Below are 26,328 nucleotides of genomic sequence, written 5' to 3' on the forward strand. Positions count from 1 at the left end.
AATTAGGCCAATAATTAGAGGTGGTTTGTTTGGGCGAGTTCTATTCGACAATGTTTACATTCACTTACAAGTACACAAATAGAGCACATTTGTAACAAATAGACATTTAATAAATGATTTCTAACCTTAAAAATAAAAATACTTATATAGTCATAATAGGTCATGTACTGTACATGTCAAGTTTTCCCGTTAAATGCAGCTTATGTTTATTGCTATTCCAAAAAACTGTTGTATATAATTGTAATCAGCAGAGTGTGCTTGTGCGTCTGAATAGCGATACACATATAATGCATTTATCAGGGGGAAAAAATGTACTGTACATGAGTTATTTTGGCAGATCAAAGAATCTTGTGCATTTTTAAGCTTAGAAATAATAGTTTTAATGTTTATTTCTTACAAATGTGCTGTAATTGTGTACTTTTAATTGATTTAAAACACTGCAAAAATACAACTTATCACACATCTCCCCCCCTCCCCAAAAACAAACAAAAAAACTGTTCTATTTATGGCTGACTTTACAGAGCCGTTTTGTGTGGAACTTGCTAATTCGGCTACCATTAATTCCTGGCCTTCAACGGTTATGCTAAACATCGCATTCCAGTTGGTCTGAAAAAGTGGAAGCTTTCTGCTCTATTTTTTCCCAGCCGTTAAAATTGTATGTCATTACCTGGCCAATATGTCCAAAACTTAACTCACTGCTATCTCCCCATACACGGTCCGCTCACCTCCCATTCTCTATATGGTGACAGTAAAAGTATCTCCACTGTCACCCAAGTCCACTGTTTTGGCGTCATCCTAAACTTCTCCCTCTTCTTTAATCGCAACATCCAATCTCTCTCTCAATCATGCAACTTCCTTTGTTGAATTAGCTCTAGAATCAGACCTTCTGACCATGGATGGCATTAAAACTTGCATCCATGCACTTGTCATTTCCTGCCTGGAGTACTAGAATCTTATAACTTGTGTTCCTCATATCTTTCTCTGTATACTTCAAGCTATAACATTGCCACCTCTCTCATTTAGCTCTTTTGTACTGTGTTGGAAGCAAACTGCTTCAGTGGCTCTCCATACACCACAGAACACAAGCTTACACCCCAACCATGTTTCCGTCCCAGCACACTTCTATTCTCTTTGATCAAACACCTCCCCTTCAGTCTACTCAATCCTGCATCCAAGGTTTCTCCAGTGCTGACCCACTGAAATTCCCTACTTTTCCTTTTCAGATCAGCATCCACGCCGTCAAACACGCAATTATAATAAACATACCTCAAATAAATCAGTCCTCAATTCCTCTGTCCATGCACCTCCCATGTATACACTCTGTCCCAATTCATCCCTACAGTTTCATTCCTCCCATTTACACTGTAAGCTCTCTTAGTCAGGGCCCTTTTCTCTCCTCCAAGCACCATCCCTGCATCCAATGCAATTTTTTTTATTCTCATTTCCAAAAAAGAAGAGGTACATTTATTGAATATGGAATGTTGCCCACAGCAACCAATCAGATTCTATCTATTATCTTCTAGGTGGTGATAAATAAATAAGTAGAATCTGATTGGTTGCTATGGGCAACATCCCATCTTCAATAGAACTCACATTTTTGTAAATGAAACCCAAAAACTTTAAACTTGTCTATACAACAACTTGTCTAAGTTTCTGGAGTCCTGTTGGAGTAAAAGCGCTATATAAATAAATGTATTATTATTGTTGATCATATATTTTGTAGTAATATTTAATTCCACCACCCCCTCCTCACTACCTGCGTTTATCACTTATTATACACCATAGAGATGTCTTATAGTGAGACATCTCTATCGTAACCGTATACCTTCACTGTAACCATACCATGTTAATGTTCGCTATGTACTGATGATGTGTTATTGTGATGTTTAAAGACGCTGCGGACACTTTGTGGCACAATATAGTAAAAATTGGCGTTCATAATATTAGCCATAGAAATTGTGAGAAATCAGTGTGTGTTTTAAGATCAGTATATACCAACTCAATTGACAATTAACAAAGCGTATATTATAAAGTAGATTATATATCTACCAGTTTTGGTTTACGAACATTTTCACGGTAAATCATGCAATGTTTTGGGGTCTCTATATTGTGACGTCTACATCGAAGGCAATTAATATACAAACTTGCAATAATTGACAGAGTTGTTTAATATTCAAATATTATCCTACAAGTGCCAGATTGTAATGGCTTCATTTTCTTACCTTTTCTCTTTGGGCCAAGTCCCAACCTGTCCATCGACATAAGACATAGAAGATGATCTTCGAATAACAGCTGAAAGGTCAATGTAGGAATCATTGAGTTACAAGTTTCTCACTCACACTTCTATGTGACAACACGTGTAATCCTGCGCATAAGCTTAACTGACAAGCACCACACAACCTAACCAGTATATATATATACAAATAAATCCGACTGCACAACAGTGGGATTGCTAACCTTAGGGGTTTGCTAACCTAACCTATATGGTTGGGATTGCTAACCTAACCTATATGGATGGTGGGGGAAGGGGTGTGTTGTGTTTTTATGAATATGTAAATTTTGATTCTAAAACCATCAAGTGAATTTTTTAAAAAAGAACAAAAAAACGCACAACAACAAAACATGTAGGTTACATATAGGTTTACCAAGGTAGGGGATAACGCTTCACCCAACAAGAATATCACAGTACAGTCACATCCATGTGTAGTACACAGTATACATACTGTAAGGTATTTGAATTATCCAGCATACTGTAAGATTAAAGAGGCCTGGGTGTAGTAGTGCAGTTTACCGCTAACAAGAGTGGGGGAAATGGGGTACCGGATGAAGGCCCAACAGTCGGGATTCCGACGGTCAGTACTCCGACTGTTTAAATGCTGACAGTTGGGAACCAGAGTGACAGGGGCTATTCTCCCTCATGCGTGTCCACGACCCCTATATAAGAAAACAACCTGTGGTGAGCGCAGCAAGCCCCCGAGCCTGCAGCATGGCGAGCGCAGCATGCAAGGGCCTTCACCGGAATTTCGGCGGTCGGATTCCGATGTCGGTATACTGACCATAGAAATTGCAACTGTCAGCTCGCCATACAACATCCGGGGGAAAAGAAAGTCACTTCCCATCAAAAATGTAATGTAATGGTGGTGTGACAGTATTTCTCCACTTTCCTGGTAGCATATGGTCATCTTCCGGTCATGTATGCTGTGTGAACACTAAGGATATACAGTCAGGCCTATCAGAAGGCTGTGGTAAGTGGGGCTCAGGATTACCCTAGATCCAGTCCCCACAGATTGCTGCACATAACCATGACAAAGCAGGATTCTTACCCAAACAGCAATACCAAGGATCCCACTCTTAGCCGGACACCCTGAACTCGGTCACCCTAAGTGATAACTGAGCCACCCTAAGTGATAACGGAGTCACCCTAAGTGATAACGGAGTCACCCTAAGTGATAACGGAGTCACCCTAAGTGATAACGGAGCCACCCTAAGTGATAACGGAGCCACCCTAAGTGATAACTGAGTCGCCCTAAGTGATGACTGAGTCGCCCTAAGTGATGACTGAGTCGCCCTGTGATAACTGAGTCACTTTCACCTGACAGACACCTGGACTACAGCCCATATTCCCCAAGGTATTACGCAAAATGCTTTAGTAGCGGATGTAGCAATCACTGTTCAGAAATCAGGTAGGACTCTTACCTTGGCCAGGGGATGAGGACACATCTTGTGGGTTCCTGAAAGCAGATTAAATAATATATTAAATGAATCAGAAGACAACTTTCTGGGGTACAATTTGTGATATGGGATGTTAAGTCTCTAATGCTATAAATGAAAAAAAAGGGGGCATGTAGGATTACTATACTGGAAATAAAGAGGCACTGGGGATCACTAGGCTGGAAACGAAAAGGAGGCGCTGGGGATCACTAGGGTGGAAATGAAGAAGCAGCGCTGGGGATAACTATACTGTAAATGAAGAGGAGGAGCTGGGGAACACTACGCTCAAAATGAAGAGCAGGTGTTGGGGAATGCTAGGCTGGAAACGAAAAGGAGGCACTGGGGATCACTAGGCTGGAAAAGATAAGCAAGCACTATGGAAAAATAGGCTGGAAATGAAGAGGAGGAGCTGGGGATCACTAGGCTGGAAAAGATAAGCAAGCACTATGGAAAAATAGGCTGGAAATGAAGAGGAGGAGCTGGGGATCACTAGGCTGGAAATGAAGAGGAGGAGCTGGGGATCACTAGGCTGGAAATGAAGAGGAGGCGCTGGGGATCACTAGGCTGGAAATGAAGAGGCGGCGCTGGGGATCACTAGGCTGGAAATTAAGAGGAGGCGCTGGGGATCACTAGGCTGAAAATGAAGAGGAGGTGCTGGGAAACACTAAGCTGGAAATGAAGAAGTGGTGCTGGAGTCACTATAATGGTATTAAAGAGGAGGCGCTGGGCATCACTATGACGATCTGTGTAGCCCTATGGTCATGCAGATTGGATGTGTGTACAGTGAGGCAGGCACCATGTTCTGCGTACGGGATCATAGTTGCAATATGAAATAACATGCCTGCATTTTTGTTGCGATTCGCCATTACCTCCCACTACAGCTTCCTGGCTGTCAATCACTCTGAAAATAATTCCTCACTGTGAGCAATATCACTAAAGTATCTCATAGAATGCGCCATACAACTTAGATGCATGTGCAGATTAATAATGACAGCTTAAGTACAAAAACATTAGCATGGCATACAATTCTGAATCAGACACAGTAGGGGGACATGGCTATAACCAGCTCCCCCCTGGCTATAACCAGCTCCAAGCTCAAAGAACCGGCCCTGGTTTTAGAAATTCAGGGGCCAAAAAAGTTGGGTTTCTAAACCCAGCACCAGGCTCAAGGGCTGGTCCTGGTTCCCAAATTACGGGGACAAAATAATTAGGGGACATCTTTGTCCTCTGAATTTCTAAAACCAGGGCTCCGTTTTTAAAAATTCTTTTTTTTATTACACAGGGCAGAATTGCACGCATCAATCAGCAATGCTGCTACTTCGTACATATTTGGCGGCCGTATATATATATACGGCCGCCAAAAACGTTTACGAACGAATACGTCATTGAAAAATACGAATGAGGAGAATACGACTTTGTAAATTTGTCGTATTCTCCATCCGTACAGTATATTCAAGTTGTATACTGTCGATCCTGTTCATATGGGGATCGGCCGTATTTGGCCGGGTTAGTATATTTTACCCCATAGCCTCCAAAGTGCAACCTAAAACTACTAATAGAACCTTCATTTAACTTGTGTAAATATTGTGAAAAACTCTGTATTTACTATTGGATTAGACCACTTTACTATCCTCTATGTACCTAGCATTCGCGGAACCTCCCAACGTGTGCCTCCTATTAAAGCGTGAAGATTTAGAAGTATTCTTCATTGGATCTGAAATATAATAGAAGACCTGGTAAACAATAGTTTTTCATACAAATTAAAACATCCATTTTATAATAGAATAGGCAAAGTGCGTTTCGACACCTGTAAACACAGTATACAGTACATATAACAAGAGACTAATGTGTTAATGTGTGCTAAGGACAACACCAATTTGGACAAGGGAATTTTATAGTATTACAGCACATACTGTAGTACAATGCATGAGAGGGATTTAATGTCAGCACAGAGAGCATATGGTGTAAGCTGCAGATAAAAATGGGCTCATAGAAGTCTCACAGATTGTAGTTAAGCCTTTAGTCGGTTTGAATAGTAACATCAACTAGTGACCTGTGGGGGTCATTCAGACCTGATCGCACAGCTGCAAATTTGCATGCTGAGTTGTCAATAGACTGCGCATGCTTATGGGTCCTAGTACACATGTACAAGGTTTTCCTGCAATAAAATCCTGCAACTTTTTTGATCGATGGCAATTCACAAGTTGATTGACAGGTAGCCGATGTTTGGGGGGTGGTAATCGGACGTTTTCTGTGAGTGTCAGGAAAACCGTAGACGTACCCAGGTGTTTCAGGGGAAGTCGTGGGATGTCAGCTCCTGCCCTGATCCAACTACTTTTACCGCCGCAGCCTGGTTAATTCTGGACTACACACATTGGAAGTGTCTTTGCAGCTTGTCGCTGATACAGCTAATTTTCACATGCCGTGCTAAGCAATTAGCAGGTTTGCACGGGGCGGGATTTCACTCTGGTGGGGCAGAGCATACCTGTTCGCAGGGCTCTGCTAATGAGCGGAGAACCAATCAGGTCTGAATAACCCCCGGTATACACTGTACTGTACATCCTGCCAACCCTTCAGAAACACAAAATATTTGCTGATTTAATGCGAAAACTTTAAAACTGCAAATGCTTAATCATACATTATTTGTCTTCACTGTATTGTAATAGAACGGTGAATTTTAAATAGACATTAGTGCTAAAACATTACCTTGCGTTTCCACCACTCTTGGCTGTACAAATGAGGGTTTTACCACTTCAAACCACCAGAAAAGTTCAGCCATGAACACTAAGTAATTGGCCTGCCAAAATAAAGGAGCCAGACTTAAAAGAGAGTAGCAGCAAAAGGTTCTAGGATATCCATGCAATGAGCTGCAGGCAAAGACTATCAGTATAGATCAGTACTATGGCCCTTATTCTGGTTCACTCGCAAAGGCAAATTCCGTCTCATATGGACTAAACCATGTGCACTGCAGGTGGGGCAGATATAACATGTGGAGAGAGTTACATTTGGGTGTGTTATTTTGTTTCTGTGCAGGGAAAATACTGGCTGCTTTATTTTTACACTGTAATATAGATCTCAATTAAAACCCCACCCAAATCTAGCTCTCTGCACATGTTACATCTGCCCCATATGCCTTTCTGAGTGAACCAGAATAAGGGCCTATATGTAGAACACAAATATGTATGTGAAGCAACTAAAACCAAATCCCTTACACATGAGAAAATACGGCTATCTTACTAATGCAGCATTTACGTTTCAAATCTATGCAACTAGCAATAAGTCATTTGTCTTGTGCCTCATTGGTTTTTTGGTTTAGTGTAAACTAATTTGCACCTACTGTAAATGCAGTGTAATTAAGTCCTAATGAAAGAAAATATTGGATTAGTGATCATAATTACTGCACATTTGTACTTTGTTAGTAAATAACCCCCCCCCCAGAACTTCACTAGGTCCTATGATATGTTGGTGGTAAGGTGCCATGTAATGTAGTACTTGGCTTATGGTATCTTTTAGGACTACCACCCCAAACCACTGGTGTTACAGCTGGGAGATATTTCCTATGGTTATCAGATTTCACATCTGCACACACACTTGAAAAATACCACTATGTGCAGCCAGCAGAAAGCCCCACTAGTAGCATTGTGGATATTCCCTGGAGGGAGTAAAGCCCCTTGCTCCACCACAATGCTTGACAGCTGATAACATGAGCTTACAGTAGGTACCAGCAAGAATTTGCATTGCATGATACAAAAGGTTCTCGAAGAAAACAAAAAATACAGTCCAACATTCGTCTTGGAGCATCTTTGTTGCTTCAGGCATTTAGCACTACATGCTGTAGAGATGGTTAAGTGTATGAGGACACGTGTAAATCACTTATTAAGGACCAATGATGGCCCCAGTGGTGAGGCAGCAGCTCAGTTCAAAATTCAAATAGGGTAGAAACAACAACTGCCAGTGAGCCAGTTTGGAATGGCAGTTAGTGTGGCACCCCTATTAGAATTTTGAACTGTGCTGCAGCAGTTCCTCTGGAATCGCCACTGTTAAGGACACATATTTGCCATCACTGTAAACGATACAACTGGAAAAAAAAGTATTTAGGAGTAAACTTGTGGGGTTTTGTTACATACAGATTAATAAAAAAGGTCTGAATTATCATTAAGTGCATTGTTTGTGTGTTCACATGGCCACATATGAGTATAAGTACATTTACGGCATTTATTACACTATGCCAGTGGTTCCCAAACTTTTTTATATCACGGCACCCTAGAGTATCAGAATATTTTTCACGGCACCCCTAGGTGCAAAGTTTGTTATCAAGAATTTCAGAAAAACAATATTAAATTAAATATATTCTGCTTATATGTCATGCTTTGGTCCAGTTATGTGGTGAGACAAATTATTAACTTCTGCTTATCTACATATTTTCTAATTGGAAGCCACAAGCACTGTTTTTGCCTATTACATGGACCACAAACAATTTGAATTGGTTCTGGACCACCACCCTGAGGCACCCCTGCAAGTACTCAGAGGCACCCCAGGGAGCCACGGCACACAGTTTGGGAACCACTGCACTATGCTATGAAAATAAACTACTAGATGTCTCAAATTATGTACAACTCCCACAATGATATAAAGTAGTTCCAATATATTCTAATTTCAGCCCCATTGATATTTGGATACTGTTTGAGGTCACCGTAACTCAGCAATATCACAGCAAAGCAAACAAAACACATTTATTTCATCTAGAATTTTATGTAGCAAGCATTCACACCTGTATTACCAGTATTTATCCAGATAAAAATAAGTTAATAATTTTTTTCCAGTTAATAATTTTTTAAAATTATTATTATTATAGGTATTTGAACTTAAATGACAGCAAGACTTAAATATAATTAGATGGTGCTCGAGTCTGATCAATGACCTTCCCTACAACAACAGGAGAGGTTAGCTAAACATCATGGTAAGTATAATGGAGACTGACCTTGACGGAGGATGATGCGTACAACATATCTTCCAAGGTAAAATGGCAGCATCCGTTTAGATACTCTTGGCAGAAATCCTGAATTAACTGGAGGTTATAGAGACTGTCAGCCAGGGACATAGATTCTTTGAAGCAGATATCTAACAAAAAAATAAACAATAGAATTATTAACAAGCAATGTAACAGAATAAGAAGTCTGTGTTACAGTAAGTTACAATAGCTATGAAGGTAACATGTTTGATTTATGAAGCTGTATTCCAAAGCCTACAATTAGCACAAAAGCCTTCTTTTTATAGCTTTCCCTAAATGCACATTATTTGCAGCTCTTCCCAACAATCTACAGTAAGCAGGATCTACTATATTATATTTAACTGTGCCCAGCTTCCTCTGCCCACCATACTGTACCCTCTGATTACCAGCATATTATATTAAATAGGGTCTTACATTGTATAGTGATGAGTTGCCAGCACAATGTTCTCAGCATTTTGTATTAGTGCCCAACATATTGTATTGTATCTCAATGGGACAAGCATAGTATGCTGTATAGTGTTACATAGTAGGTAAGGCTGAAAAAAGACTTGCGTCCATCTAGTTCAACCTGGTATAGATATCCATTGCTGATTTGGTAGGTTCTGGTATTTTACAGACAAATTATATTTCTTATTTGTACCCATGGATGTTTTTCTCCAGTAAATGTTTGTCCAACTTTGCCTTGAACGCATTTAATGAGCCAGCCATTACCACCTCTCTGGGAAGAGAGTTCCAGAGTTTGACTGTTCTGACCGTAAAGAAATTCTTTCTACTAGCTGAATGAAATCTTTTTTCTTCTAATCTATACTCATGCCCTCGCGTCCTAGATTCCTTTCTAGTAGAAAATAGGGTGTGTGACAGTTCCTTATATTGGCCCTTGATATACTTGTACATGTTGAGCATGTCCCCCCTTAAACGTCTCTTTTCTAATGTAAATAGTCCCAAATTGCTTAATCTCTCCCCGTAGCTTAAATTCTCCATTCCCCTAATAAGCTTTGTTGCTCGCCTTTGGACTTTTTCTAATTCTATGATGTCCTTTTTATAGTGTGGGGCCCAGAACTGTACTCCGTACTCTAGGTGAGGTCTCACCAATGCTTTATATAGTGGCATAATTACCCTTGAGTCCCTAGTTTCCATTCCCCTCTTAATACATGCCAGAATTTTGTTGGCCTTTTTTGTAGCTACATTACAATGGGCACTACAGTACATCCTAGATTGCTGTCTATTTGGACTCCTAGATCCTTTTCAAGTATGGAATTACCCAGTTCCTCTCCGCTAAGGTTGTAACTTGCACACTGGTTGTGTCTCCCAAGGTGCATAACCTTACATTTATCTACATTGAACCTCATCTTCCATTTTTTAGCCCACTCATCTAGAATTGCAAGATCATTTTGAAGCATGGTGACATCTTCTGGTGATTTGATGACTTTGCTAAGTTTTGTATCGTCCGCAAAGATGGATACATTGCTGAGTAACCCTATCCCAATATCGTTAATAAAAATGTTAAACAAAATGGGCCCCAAAACCGAGCCCTGGGGCACTCCACTTAGTACCGGTATCATATCTGATACGGCACCATTCACAACCACTCTTTGTTCTCTATTACATAGCCAATTCCCTACCCATCTGCAGATATTTTCACCCAATCCTAGGTTCTCCATTTTATTAATCAATCTCTTGTGTGGGACAGTATCAAATGCTTTAGCGAAATCTAGGAAAATCACATCTACAGCATTTCCATTATCGAGGTTTTTGCTAACCTCTTCATAGAACCCTAGTAGATTAGTTTGGCATGAACGATTTTTCACGAACCCATGTTGGTTAGTACTGAGTAGACGGTGATGATCTAAATATTCCTGGATACCATCCCTTAAAAATCCTTCAAATAGTTTACCCACAATTGATGTTAAACTATCGGGTCTGTAATTAGCGGGATCTTCCTTTTTTCCTTTTTTGAATATTGGCACTACCTCTGCTATTCTCCAATCTTTTGGTACTATACCTGACGATAGTGACTTGCTAAAGATATAATGTAGGGGGGTAGCTAGTTCATCCCTTAATTCCATTAATACCCTCGGATGAATCCCATCTGGCCCTGGTGACTTATTTGTTTTGAGTTTGCTTAGCCTCAGTATTATTTCCTTCGGCGTGAAATCCACAATGAGATCTGGCTTATTTGTCCCGTTTGTGGTAAATGTTCGTTCCACAGTCTGCTCTCCCTTAGTAAATACTGATGAGAAGAACTCATTTAACAGTTTTGCTTTTCCCTTGTCCTCAGTAACACTTTTTCCACTAGTATCAGTTAGTGGGCCTATGTTTTCCTTAATTAAACGTTTACTATTTATGTATTTAAAAAACTTCTTTGGGTTGGTTTTGCTTTCAGTGGCTATGCACTCTTCATATAATATTTTAGCTGCTTTGATTACCCCTTTACAAGTTTTGTTTGATTCTTTGTATTTTGCGAACGCCTCCTCATTCAAGTTATTTTTATAGAATTTAAAGGCTCTGGTTTTATTGTTGATAGCTGACCTTACTTCTTTGTCCAACCATGGTGGCTTTTTTTTGTTGAATTTACCTTTAGTTACTTTAGGAATATATTCAATAGTTAGTGAATCAAGCACCTTTTTTAGAGTATCCCACATTTCCTCTGCATTTTTTCCCTCCATAACCGTTTCCCACCCAATTCCTGTAAGGGCTTCCCTGAATAATTCAAAGTTCGCTTTTCTGAAGTTTAGTATTTTTGCAGATCCTTTTTGATGTAATTTACTGAAGTTGATTTCCAGTGAAACCATATTGTGATCACTATTCCCTAATTGTTCAATTACTTTTGTGTTTGAAACTAAGTCTGTGTTATTTGTTAATACTAAGTCCAAGAGCGCCTCATCACGAGTTGGAGTTTCTACCGTTTGTGTAATAAACTGGTCTTTAAGTAAGCTTAAGAACCCATTGCTTCTTGCTGATTTACCTGTTTCGTTTTCCCAATCAATGTCGGGTAAATTAAAATCCCCCATAATTAATACCTGACCCTGATTTGATGCTTGTTTGATTTGGTTTAAAAGAAGAGACTCTTCCCTTTCATTTATATTTGGTGGTCTATAGCATACCCCTATTATACATTTTTTTTTTGGTTTCTTATTATTGTCGGTTATCTCTGCCCACACTGTCTCCGAGTTGTCGTCTTCCAGGTCTGTGCTCATATTTTTCTCACATGATGTTAAGTTATTATTTACATATAGGCACACACCCCCGCCCCTTCTATTTTCCCTGTCTTTCCTGTAGAGTGTATATCCCTCCATGTTTAATGCCCAGTCATGCGACTCATTACACCATGTTTCTGTAATACCAATGATGTCGTAGTCATCCCTACTGATCACCGTTTCAAGCTCCCCGATTTTACTCACTAAGCTTCTTGCATTAGCTAGTAAGCATTTTAATTTATGTTTATTTTTAGATATGGCTCTAATATTGTTATTAGTTTCACCCCAGGACCCATTTGAATTCTTTACTAGCTTCCTCTTTCCCCTCTCCCCTTCAATAGACTCTCTACAGGCCTCCCCACCATGCACACTGCCTGCCCTCTCCATAGTTCCGGGAATTCTTAGAACAGTGGTTCCCAACCCTGGTCCTCAAGTACCCCCAAGAGTGCACGTTTTCCAGGTCACCCGGCAGGTGCACTCATTATTCAGGCACATGTGAAAAGATCCACAGGTGGAGCTAATTATAGCACTTGTGATTCTGTGTGGAGTCCTGCAAAACGTGCACTGCTGGGGGTACTTGAGGTCCAGGGTTGGGAACCACTGCTCTAGAAGATAGTAGACTGGATCTGATTGGTTGCCCATAGCAACATCACATGTGAAGTAGAAGACACATGTTAGTAAATTTCCCCCTCAATGCCCTGTATGCCGTACACAGAAATGCGCATGTGCATTGCAAAAACATCACACCCGTGCGACGGCATACCCAAGCACAAACCTGAATAAGGTCCTACATCACTGCCGACCATCGGACCCCTGACCATGGGCTGTCCTTAGTCAGAACATGAGTAAAAGTCATTTGGAAAATAAACACATAGAAACGGTACTGCAATTACCAGCAATAATTACATATGTTACACAAAAAATAAGTTAGTACTAATTACATTTTAAAATTGCAAAGCTGCTGGTAACGACAATAACTTCTTTTAAAATCACCTTTTTAGTAATTGTGCCTATCACCTGTAATAACATTAAGTATTCCCTCCGGGAGCCTTACTATGAATCACCAAATTCCATTTTTGTTCTGTGTGATTATAGTCTTGCTGGAGGCACAGTAATTTAATGCAAATAGTGAGTTACATAATGGAGGCTAAATTATTCACACTACAGTATATAACTGATTGGTGTCTAACTTGGCGAAAGACAGGATTGTATCTTTTTGGTTAGAACATTTTTTTATTTGCTGGTTTTAACTAATCCTATGGACATACTTTATTGTTGCACCCTTGACCTGAATCTCTGCTCCCCAGGCACCGCCCCCTCTCTGGCCATGCATACATCGCATGCTGTGTCCTGCCTTAAAGTGTCTGCACAAGCTGAATTATTTTCAGTCCAAATTGGTCATTTCAAAAATGGCAGATGTATTAAGCTTTAACGAGAGATAAATGCAAGGGTGATAAGGAGAGATAAACGTCCAGCCAATCACCTGCTAACTGCCATGTTACAGGCTGTGTTTGAAAAAAGTCAGTAAGGAGCTGATTGGCTGATTGTTTATCTCTCCTTATCACTTTTGCATTTATCTCTTGTTAAGGCTTAATACATCTGCCTCAATGTTAGTGCTCCTGGTGAGAGATGTATCAAGCCTTAAGGGGTGTACACACAGTGCGATTGCCTTGCTATTCGATCAGGATAGAATCGCATGACAAGGCAAACGTATTAGATTTAGACTATATACTGTAGTACAGCTTTGTACTATATAGCCTTCCCTGCACAGTCTATTTTTCTGTTGAATTTCAATGCCAGGGATTGAAACAAAATATATTGCGTTCAATTTCCATTCATTTAAATTAATAGATAGAATAGAAAAATAGACCAAATCGAACCGTGTGTATGGGGCATCTATATAATAAGTTGAAGAGTCTGTGTGTGTGTGTGTGTGCGTGTCCGTCGCATTGCGGACACACCGTGGCACTCAGAGACACCAAATTCAGCAACAAGATACCTCTGGACCCGGTGGTGTGCACCTCAAAGCCGTTTTTGGGAAATTTCACTTAGAAATTTAAAAAACACCAAGTTGTAATTTTCCTTCATTGATGTTCTGGGGAAAAGATCGATGATCTGGGAAACCGTTTGCGGAGGAACAACTCCACACCTGATTTCATTGCTGTCATTGAGTATGAATGACACATTCTAACATTATGGTGAAGGCTTTAAACAATTAGGAAATAATTGAGGATATACATAGACCACACAACACACACATACACATTGTACACGCACACACACACACAGTACACCATATACGCACACATAGCACACAACACACACATTTATACGTATAGCACTTCACACACTTACACATTGGACAGATACACACACCCAACACACCACATGCAGTACAATACAAATCCATACACACTACAACACACACCCCAAAACAGTACAACAAACACACAGAACACACACACTTAAACATTGCCAGGATACGCAAAGCACACTACACACACATATATACGTAGCACACATCACAAACTTACACATTCGGCAGATACACACAACACAACACTCACAGTACAACACACACACCCACATTCACTACAACACACACCCAAAAACAGTACAATACACAAAACACACACTTAAACATTGCACAGATACACACAGCACACTACACACACACAGATTTATACACAGCACACCTTACGCACTTACACATAGGGCAGATACACACAACACACACACATAACATACCTCTAACAGCACAACACACACCCACATTCTCCACACACACCCAAAAAACAGTACAACACACACAAAACACACACTTAAACATTGCACAGATACACAAAGACACAACACACACATACTGTATATATGTAGCACACCTCACACACTTACACATTGGACAGATACATACAATACAACACACACAACCACATACACTACAACACACACACACAAAAACAGTACAACACACACAAACACACAGAACACATAAAAAATAATTTGCCATTTATTTAACCGTCTGTACCGGCAAATAAAAACTGTACCTAATGTACCGTTTCTACTTTGTTCCCCATATCCATCTCTCCAGTCCTCCAGCCTGTCACTGCGCTCCCCGGCCAGTTGCACTGAGAAATCTTTGTCCTGGCCAATGCACCCATTAATCAATACAAAGTGGGTACACTGCACTCACCCTGTTAGTCAGTTGGATATCAGGCACTGCTCTGCCTTAAGGGTTTCCCAGACTCTTTTGGTTCATAGATAATGTTTGGTCGATGGGCATGAGCGCTGCATGCATTTGTTTGAATTATATGAGTGTAAGAAGTTGAAGAATAAGACTGAGATGAAGATTTGTCACGTTATAGTGTACAATTTACTCAATAAATCGTGAAAAAAATATGTGTACATAGAAGTACAGTACAATCAAGAAATGAAAGTAGGATTAAAAAATAAATTCTGATTCAAACTGATAATTGTTTGGATGGCGGTGGGTTGCGAAACAAATCTATAGGTGGAGGGGGTATGGATATGGTGGGTATAATTGGTGTTTGGTACACCTACAGGGGGTCCCCAGTTGATGAGAAATTCTCACTACAGTGTCACCGTAGGGGGATTTCCAATTGGGGTTCAGGTGGTCTTTTAGGGACCCCTTTACAATCCCGTTGGTCTCTTCTCCTGGAGCCTACGGTCTCCCTCAGTGATTGACTATCATTAAGGGAGACTGTAAGCTCAAGGAGAAGAGACCTACAGGATTGTTGGTACTTGTGAGTTATCTGGGCGCCCGATTTTTTGATTGTATGCCTTAAGTTAAGGCATACAATCAGATGCGATGCGATGCGATATCGCATCGCATGCGACCATCGGATGCGATGACCCGATTTTTCCATAGGAATCAATGTTAAAATGGACTGAGTCCATTTTAACATGGAATTCAATGGGAAAAGGGGTCCTTTTCATACCCCTACTATCCAAGTGGGCATGGAGTTGGATATAAACCTGTGGCGAGCCCGAAGCGTGGCGAGCGAAGCGTGGCGAGCGAAGCGAGCCCCGCGAGGGGACGGTATTCTGTGTCCCCTCGCGGGGCTCGCTACGCTCGCCACGCTTCGGGCTCGGTGGCTCGCTACGCTCGCCACAGGTTTATATCCAACTCCATGCCCACTTGGATAGTAGGGGTATGAAAAGGACCCCTTTTCCCATTGAATTCCATGTTAAAATGGACTCAGTCCATTTTAACATTGATTCCTATGGAAAAATCGGGTCATCGCATCGCATCGCATCCGATGGTCGCATGCGATGCGATGCGATGTGCCCGATCCGACCCGATTTAGAAATCGGGCGCCCGGTTAACTCACAAGTACCGGATTGTAAAAGACCACCTGGACCCCAATTGGGAATCCCCCTATGGTGACACTGTGACCGTGACACTGTAGTGAAAATCCCATCAATTGAGGGCCCCCTGTAGGTGTAACAAACACCAATTATGCCCACAATATCCATACCCCCACCGATAGATTTGTTTCACAACCCACCCCATCCAAACAATTATCAGTTTGAATCAGAACTTATTTTTTAATCCTACTTTCATTTCTTGATTGTACTTCTATGTACACTTACATTTTTTTCACGATTTATTGAGTAAATTGTACACTTTGTAACATGGCAATTCTTTTTCTCAGTCTTATTCTTCAACTTCTTAAACTCCAAACCTTATTAATGCATCCATTGATGATTGTGATGGCTGAATCAGTGGATTGGCCCGGCGGGTGTAAGGAAGAATTTGGCCCATTGCACCCATTCCCAGTGGTGCATTACAGTGGTGCGGATAGTGTGCGTCGCGTCATGACATCATGTGGCCAGGCCCGCGGACCTGCTCCCACACTCAGGGGCTGCCCCACTGTTTGGTAGAGATGCTCGGTGCATGTGCTTTACAGATCCCCAGACCTCAGAGACTGTTGCAGGCAGGTTCGGTGAGGGGAGTGGCAGGGAGCAGTGAATTTTTAATTAAATATGGCGTGGTAAGTAACGCCCACCCCGGACCCCACGCACTCAGTGCCTGTAATTACACACCCTAGAAACTGTACCATTGAAAGTATAGAAATTGAGGTGTGGACATGTCCCTTTCTGATTTTGTACCAATTTCTGACCCTCAGATGTTGGAGGATATGTCATACAGTAGGTGCTAAATCTCAGGAGTGGATGTGGAATTCATCAACACATACAAGTTATCAACTCAGGAGCGTTGTGTTTCAAACAACAACACCACACCTGATTTCATTGCCGTCATTGAGTATCAATGCAAACACATTCTAACATTATGGTGGAATCTATAACAAATTACAATCTTAGGTCTTTGTCACAGCATACTGTAAGATGACATTTTTCAGCAATTTTGGAAATAAAGAAACCCCAAGGTTTTCCCGGGCAACGCCGGGCAGGTCAGCTAGTTAGTAATAAATTGGAGCTTCTGTCATATATCTAGCACAGTATCTGAAATAACAGAAACTGATTGGTTGCTTAAAGCAACTTTTCCACCAGTGGTATGTCGCAGTGTACTGTTAATCTGATTTCATCAGGCATATGAATTCAGTTTAACCCTTTGAGTGCCAACATCTCTGTGAGAGATGTTCAAAATATCCGCTAAAAATGCCAGCGACGCTCACATTTGTTATATAAATGCAAATAAAACATGTTGTATAAAAAAAAAAATTATATTTCCTATATAAGGCAAACATTACAGTCATTATGATTCATAAAAATGTTTTTTTTTGGCAATTTTCACACCTATTTTGACAAATTCACTTGTCACTCAAAGGGTTAACGATAGATACAAACTCTAACCAGGTCTAGTATGTTTTTTCTGTCCATGAGATGGATAGGGCCACTACAGCATTACTTTTACAAAATCTGTATCTCACCATGTTGTCAGAGATTTGGATGGCACAGCAGTAACATTTTTTGTAAAAGTTGGGGGAATACTAATGATATACGCTGGTTATTAATCGGTCGGGAGTCGGGGCAATGTTCTCACCAGAGAACACTGGCACTAACAGATCACTCAGCACACAGCACTGGCACATTGCTGTGTGCTGAGCGATCATGCTGAGTGTTCTGAGTGATCTATCATTGCTCAATGGGTCACTCCGTGTGTGGTGCCCATAACAATAATACCAGTACTGTATTAATAAAGCATACAACATTTCTCAGAGGACCATTTGTACCTAGGCACGAGGGAATTTGAATCACTCATATTTTACCTTCCAACCTGAGCACATCCGGGCAGTAAAAGTGTATAAGTGCAGCTATTGCACATCCGTCAGTGCCATCCTTCAAGAGGTTCTCCATAAGTGGTATGTATGGCAGCTGTCTGTACAGATTCTGTTCCTTTCTGTACCTGGCCTGCACGGGGAGGGAAGAGAAGATTGTGAGAGATGCCAGGGTACGTCTCACATAAGGCAGCATGTAACTCACATAAGACTGTATATAAGGTTCTAGGTCATATGTGAGCTCTCAAGAATGCCAGCCATACACTAGACCAACTTTCATCCAACTAGTTGGTTGGATGGACTGAAAATATGTGACTGTATGGAAGCTGATGTGACAATCTGAAATTTGCTCACAAACCTAAGAAAATGGACAAAAACAGGACTTTATGTTACAAAGTGGGTTTTGGGATCGACTTTTGGGTGCTCTCCTTTTATGGATATGGGGTGAATTGGGGGAAGGTAATTGATATTTGGAACTGGGTTGTTACTTCCCTTGGTCTTTTATGGCATGGTCTTCTATTACACCTTTTTTCTCTCCAGTATCTTTCTCTCCTGAAATGTATTAGATGGTATCCAAAAATAATGTGTGTGGAAAAAATGGCAATGTGAAGTATCGTCTAACTTTTTCATCCAAATATTTTAAGATAAATGGAAGGCTGGTTTCGTATATCAAACTCACTTATATCGATAGAAATGACTGTTTATAAAGGTATCTTTAAATGATGAAACAGGGTGGCATACCCGTTCTCATGTCGCTGTATGATAACTGAAGCTCATTAAGGTTTCTTTTGTAAATATATTCAAAATATCAACACAGTGTAGGGAATCGTTTAAAACAAAAGTAAAAACGGCTAGGAGTAGAGAGAATGGGTGGTGTTCCACGTGGTTCTCGGTGAGGTCAGACTAGATATAGTCACAGGATTGCTCAGCCCACCTTTCACACTTCTCTGCCGTATTGGGTACACTAGATCTGGGCCAACATGTTTCGAGAGTCACACTCTCTTCTTCAGGATCCAGACTAGTGTATTCCTGAGCTGCATATTTATGCTGTAGTCCAATTCCGGTTCCGGGTTCCATGACCCGGAAGTGAGATGTTAAAATTTATGTGGGTTAAAAGTGTAATTAAATACATATATATGATCCCTCATCTGGCGCCCAGCCTGTCCTTGGTGTGAGCGCAGTATATATATCGTCTAGTAAGCTCTAAGTTTGTCAAAGTTGCGGCGTCAGCTGGAAGTTTGCGCGCCGCTGCCAGAAGTTTATCTATTGGAGAGCCGGGGATTTTGTTTCCGGCTTCCTGTAAGGGCATTTTCTCTATAGTGATTCAGCTTCACCTTATAGGCGGAAGTGTATGTAGAACTGGCTTGTTGGGAGCAAATGACAATTACAAACTACATTTCCTTACATCCAGTACTCAATTTTTATTCTATCCAACCAACTAGTTGAATGAAAGTTGGCCTAGTGGTTCCCAAACTGTGTGCTCTGGCACCTGGGGTGCCTCAGGTCACTGGCAGGGGTGTCTCGGATTGGTGGTCCAGGACCAATTAAATTTTTTCATGGTCAATGTAATAGATAAAACCGGTGCTGGAGTCTGACAATTATAAAATATGTGTGCAAACAGATGCAAATCCGGTCTCACACCACATAAATAATCCTACAGATGACTTATAAACACAATCTAATTAAAGTTTAGTTTTTTTTCTAAAAAAAAAAAAATAATGTTGGCGTAGGGGTGCCATGAAAGGATTCTGATGCTCTGGGGCACCGTGATTTAATTTTTTTTTTTAAACAACTGGTCTAGTGTATGGCCAGTATTAGAGCCTAAAGGACAAAAATAATAAGAACCTAGTGGGTTTTAATGGGAGAATAAAACATTACACATTGGTAATATTGGGGCAGATGTATTAAGCCTGGAGAAGAGATAAACTGGAGATAAAGTGGAGAGAAGGTAACAGGAGATAAAGCACCAGCCAATCAACACTCAACTGTCATTTTCAAACCCAGTTCATTGGCTGGTGCTTTATCTCATTTCACTTTATCTCCAGTTTATCTCTTCTCCAGGCTTAATACATCTACCCCATTGTATTTATCAATAACAGCAAATTACCAAAACATCCTTTTTTATTCAGCACAAATCAATCTATAAACTTCTTTATGGTTTACATTTCAAAAGAAAAAAATAACAAAATCACCAGGACTAATAGACAGTAACAGGATCATTACTGGCCCCTTACCCTGGACCAGCAATGCATGCTGCAGGACAATGCTAAATGAATACCTACAGTACTAGATAGAAAATGATCTTGCTATAATGATTTGCGTTAGAGGGTGGCGGGGGGGGGGGGGGGGGGGGGGAATTTGAGCAGGATATGGTGAGCAAGCAACTAGAAACAAACACACTATATATTGTAACATGAGCAACACTTACAGGGACCAGTTTCCAAAACCATTTGGATGAAGACTTCAAAGGGAACAACGGTAAATACAGTGAAAGCAAAGGAAGAAAAGAAGCAGAAAGAGTGAATCAGATTTAGCCTCATGAAGCAGCCATGGCCTTACAACAGGGTTGGACAACTCAGAGGATCCGGGAAGCAAATGCTCTTATGAAATCACTGCTGGGGCCTAATTTCTGGGAGTTAGAACTATCACTGGGGGTGGATGCATGCGATCATTAATAGTTTGCCGATTTCATTTCTGGCTCCCAAGTTTTACATTATTTTGTCCAACCCTGTTTTCAAAGTAAATACTGCAGCATTGCAAAAACCAGCACCAAAGTAAAATGCCAATATGTTTGCTACCCACTTTAGCATGAGAAAACCAAAGAGAACTGAAATGAAAGCATCCAGAGCTGCGACGTATTGTATCTTTGTTTTGTATTGAATTAACGTTGCGGCACAACTACGAGTCATCCATAGCGAGGACCCCACTGCTGTGCTTTTACATGGTCATGTGCAGGAAACATGGAAGCAACTGTGCAGCTTGCCGTTTACAAGGGTATGGGTCATTGGGTTGACCAAAATTACGTCAACATGCATTGGTTCGCCACAAATATGGTCAACATGGCTTAGGTCGACACCGGAAATAGATCAACATGGTTGGAAGGTTAACACAAGCATTAGGTTGACAGTTAGGCCGACAGCCGGTATTTCATGCCCTACCATCCACTAGGGCAGGGAGGGACATTATTTTATTTATTTAGCACCTTCTAGAATACAATAAATATAATCTGATTGGTTGCCTATAGCAACATCCCATCTGAAATCTCCCTCTTAATTGCTGTAGTATCACAGTCTGGGTAGTGGGTGGCTTATAATACAACTGCCCACTATTCCATACTCCCTCTAAATCTTTTACTGCATACCTTCTGTGTAGTGTTTGGATTCATATTCTGCTGCTCTTTCAGTCGTTGCTCTTGCTCTAGAATTTCCTTCAGGTGTCCATTTACCTGAAACAGCCAGACATTAGTGCTTAAGCAGGACATAACAGCCCATCATACCATGACAATGTGAGTTGGCAAAGCAAGAGAACCAAATGAGTAGAAAAAACTACAACTGTAATTACCTACATGCCAACAGAGTTACATCTCTTAATCTAAGAATCGGTTTGCAACCGGTGGCAATCACTTATGACAATATCCCATTCTCTTTTCCAGTTACTGTATGCGTGTTTCTGGGACAAGCTGTCGGAGCTTGGAGACACGAGTGAATGGCATCTACACGTGGCATTAGCTGCACTGCCCCTATGAGGCATTTTTGCTGGACAGTGATGTCCTGGTCCATTGCTGGCTGCTTACATGGCCACATCCTACCAGAAAGTGCATTTTGTGTATGTGTAAGCACAGCCATGTCCCAGCAGGATAATAGCTAACACTTAACTAACAGACGCAATGCTCATTGCTGGCATAATTACATGAACTGGTCTAAGTAGTAGTAAAATCGATAGTGTACAATTCTAGTTATACTTATCTGAATACTGCCTAGGTCCTGAGTAGATGTGAATTTTTTCCAAATCTCTCTCATAATGGAACATTGGATATTTGGAAAGACATCAGTAATTGAGGGGCAGATTTATCGAGATTGGTGAAGTGATAAAGTGACTGTTAGTTAGGGGCTGATTGGCCGGTGATAATGTAACTGCCCTTTATCACTTCACTGGACTTAATAAATCTACTGCTCAATACAATCATAACTCAGATTCAACCGAGTGGGATTTTATATGACATGCAAAATAGCGACATATGTCAACACTGGAATGGTGTCGACATTTGCAAATGTCTACACTGATAATTCTGCCTAAATCTAACCCTAATTGCATGTGTCGACACTGAACATTGATATTGAAAATGTGGATATTGACATGTAATCTGCCAACAATTCTAAATAGGATGACATCCAGAATGATGACCCACTGTGTGGGAATAGTACTTTGTAACGAAGTGTTATAGCCCCCACATTCAGGCCAGGCTGCATATGACTAATCCTGATACAGCTCTGATGCGTTACTATTATCCCACGTGTGTGTATCCTTCTAGAGGCGACAGCACTGTAAGCTTCTCCCCCTCTCCAGCTTGTATACGGTGAACTAAAGAATGCATTGTGCCTGCACTAGCTAAGGGCATAGGACTATAAAAACCACATGTCCTAGCTATGTAAATGAAGTATAGTTTTTATTTCTAATAAAACGCAAACAGTACAATACATCAGTCACCACCTGGAAATTTCACTATGTTATTAGACTTATTGGGTGAAATGTAATAGGGTGAGAAATTTGGTAAGAAAACTCCAGTTTTTTTAAAGCGGCTATCATTTACACTGCAAAACCAGTTTGATTTTGCAGTGTAAAGGATTGCTGCTTTAAAAAAAACCTGGAAATAGTACAGTTGAAATAGTACAGTGGATATATAAAAGTGACGATAGGAGCAGCTCTCTGCAAGTTATGGTATCCCACAGCGGATTGGTATGACCTACAAGATACTGAAATACACTGTTGGCTAGAAGATACAATAGGTATGATAACTAAAGGTCCATACACACTGGGCGATTAGCCCAGCGTGTATGGACAGCGATGATCGTGTTCATCACTGGGGGGAAAGCCGCTCAGTGCATTCAAACTGAGCAGCTTTCCCCCTACCCAGCACCGCCAGTGGGGAGAGGATGGCTTTGCATAGCTCAGTGCTATGCAAAGCCATCCTCAAATCCGCTCATCTGCTGGAAATACCAGCAGATGAGTGGCTTTCCCGGCGATGTTGCGGGAGCACGCAGCATGGAATAATGGGCCCGAGTATGGAATAATGGGCCCGAGTATGGAGTAATGGGCCCGAGTATGGAGTAATGGGCCCGAGTATGGAGTAATGGGCACGAGTATGGAGTAATGGGCACGAGTATGGAGTAATGGGCCCGAGTATGGAGTAATGGGCCCGAGTATGGAATAATGGGCCAGAGTATGGAGTAATGGGCACGAGTATGGAGTAATGGGCCCGAGTATGGAGTAATGGGCACGAGTATGGAGTAATGGGCCCGAGTATGGAGTAATGGGCCCGAGTATGGAGTAATGGGCCCGAGTATGGAGTAATGAGCCCGAGTATGGAGTAATGGGCCCGAGTATGGAGTAATGGGCCCGAGTATGGAGTAATGGGCCCGAGTATGGAGTAATGGGCCAGAGTATGGAGTAATGGGAACGAGTATGGAGTAATGGGAACGAGTATGGAGTAATGGGCATGAGTATGGAGTAATGGGCCCGAGTATTGAGTAATGGGAACGAGTATGGAGTAATGGGCCCGAGTATGGAGTAATGGGCATGAGTATGGAGTAATGGGCCCGAGTATGGAGTAATGGGCCCGAGTATGGAATAAAGGGCCCGAGTATGGAATAAAGGGCCCGAGTATGGAGTAATGGGCCCCGAGTATGGAATAATGGGCCCCGAGTATGGAATAATGGGCCCCGAGTATGGAATAATGGGCCCCGAGTATGGAATAATGGGCCCGAGTATGGAATAATGGGCCAGAGTATGGAATAAAGGGCCTGATGTAGTTTGGCTCAGTAAGCAGCAAACGCCCGCCCCCACCTGTCGCTGAATCCCCTCAGTACCATGCGAAGGGATGTGTTCGCTAACTATTCGGCCCCTTCTGTATGATCTGGAATCAAGGCCAAGGTGTATTTAGGTCTGTAACCCTTTCATTAAAACAAATAAAAAATATCACAGTTTCAAACAGGTTTCTGATGATATTCACAGCTGCTGTAGGTTTCTGATAACGGATATACAGGAGAGATGATGCGTGTGAGTAATCGACAGTGACAACCATACAATCAGAGCGGGCCTGGGAAGACATGATTATACACCAACCTAACAGGCGACATTAAATCAAACACTGATGATAATATGGTACATTCGGAAGAGACTTCTAGAACCCTATGTTGTTATAGCTAAAGCTCAGACAGTGCTTCAAGATTTAATACAAAGAAACGGAAGAAGAAAAACACCCGATTCTAATTGATTTAGTTCGCACATTAGAGCTTTTGAGTCGCTCTGGAGGTGCCCTCACCTTATTAATCCAGTACATGACAGCATCCTCAATATCGTAGGGTAGTTCGGCAGTCTGAAAGAAGGGCGAGTATTTGTGGACACATGCAATGACTTTCTCGATGCTGACCATCTCCACGGTGTACGCCATCATCAGAGTGTCAATCATTGCCAGATGGGCGCTCTGCACACAAAGAAAGACCATTAAGAATCACAGGCAGATGGTATACTGTAGGTGAAGGCAGATAGTAGGACATTTAGGCAATCTGGTACATTTTAAAACCTCGTTTATAAAGAAAAATTAATAGGCCCACACAATCAGTATATCGACATCGGAACCCTGTTTAAATGCCTGACAGTCAGGATCTACGACCCCAATAGATGGAGAACAGAACTGTGGAGAGTGCAGCGAGCCACCAAACCTGCAGCGCGGCAAGCATAGTGAGGATTCTTTGCGCTCGCCCCCCTTTCGGGGTACCGACGGTCCGATGTCGATATACTGACCGTCGGAATACAGACTGTTGGGCCGGCATACCACACCCATTACTGTCCACTTCTTAATGTACTAGATAACTATTGTCTAAATACTTTATAACATTGAAATGGGATGTGCACATAATTATTAATAAGTATAATAGTTGGAAGTATAAGAAGCTTGCAGAGAGAGGATGACGGGTACTCTGCATTATGTATTTTGCTTTCTCCTGCGATACCTTGTATATTATAACTAGAGATGATATCATGCTTGGGGGCATAACAATCATTCTTTAATGACATGCTGTATTAATGGGAAACTCCAAATTTTTTATTGAAGTTTGATACAACGATCTGCCTGATATTTCAAGATCTATGATAAAATGGATAAAAATAAATAAATTATGGTTCCGGCTATGTAATACCAACCAAACCAGAGTCAGGCCCACATATAGGGTCAAATGTGCAGCTAAAGTGAATATTTTGTTCCTACTAGAAGGTTTTATATGTATATAGGGGTGTACACACGCTTCGATTTGGCAGGTTTTCAATTCGATTTTGTTTATAGAAGCAAATTCGAATCAAAAGGTTTTTAAGAGGCTTTCGATCTGCATTGGATTCGGTGCGTGCTCCCGTTTTCTCTATATCGAAAAGAAAAATAGACTGTGCAGGCAAGAAAATATCGAATTCGATCCAGTAAATTAAATGTGTACAATGTGCCTTGAATGCAAATCTAATTACAAATCGAAAAATCGAAATCGATATCGAATGCAAAAGTGCAGACCGAATGTGAAATCGAATGGCAAAGGCCAAATCGGAAGGAGTTGGAATTGGGGAAATCTAAAGCAAATTAAATCGAAATTAAATCAATGCTTGTATACAAACCTTATGTATAACAATGTTATTGTGCCTAAAGAAAATAAAGAAACAGTACTTATCAAAAAAAAGTAAATATTGTTTAAAAGATCAAAAAAATAATAAAGAAGTATTCAAAATAAAAGCAGCTTCTATTAAAAGTTTAAATAAAACATTGATTACTAAATGGCATTTTTAGGTATCTGGACAAGGAGCTTAAAGCATAATCTTGCTAAAGCTGCTGTTAAGGCGTTTAGTATGTGTAAAACAAACTAAGCGATACAATCTCCTCCTCACC

General features: G+C 41.0%; 1 protein-coding gene across 2 annotated transcripts in view; it reads right to left on the bottom strand.

Moving 5' to 3' along the window:
• The window catches only part of CAMSAP2 (calmodulin regulated spectrin associated protein family member 2), a 145,511-nt gene that overhangs the window by 45,399 nt on the left and 73,784 nt on the right, over window positions 1–26,328 (bottom strand). Inside the window, exons 3-11 of one of the 2 annotated variants that reach the window (XM_083156853.1) lie at window positions 24,724–24,885; window positions 21,544–21,627; window positions 20,611–20,643; window positions 18,174–18,315; window positions 8,693–8,832; window positions 6,418–6,508; window positions 5,353–5,425; window positions 3,697–3,731; window positions 2,223–2,292 (exon numbers count right to left, since the gene is read on the bottom strand). In XM_083156853.1, coding sequence (XP_083012979.1) covers window positions 2,223–2,292; window positions 3,697–3,731; window positions 5,353–5,425; window positions 6,418–6,508; window positions 8,693–8,832; window positions 18,174–18,315; window positions 20,611–20,643; window positions 21,544–21,627; window positions 24,724–24,885 — 830 coding nt within the window. The remainder of the gene's footprint in view (window positions 1–2,222; window positions 2,293–3,696; window positions 3,732–5,352; window positions 5,426–6,417; window positions 6,509–8,692; window positions 8,833–18,173; window positions 18,316–20,610; window positions 20,644–21,543; window positions 21,628–24,723; window positions 24,886–26,328) is intronic. The other variant, XM_083156854.1, reaches the window with a different exon arrangement.

The sequence above is a fragment of the Crinia signifera genome, chromosome 8, assembly GCF_055691185.1.
Source record: "Crinia signifera chromosome 8, ASM5569118v1, whole genome shotgun sequence".
NCBI lineage: Eukaryota > Metazoa > Chordata > Amphibia > Anura > Myobatrachidae > Crinia > Crinia signifera.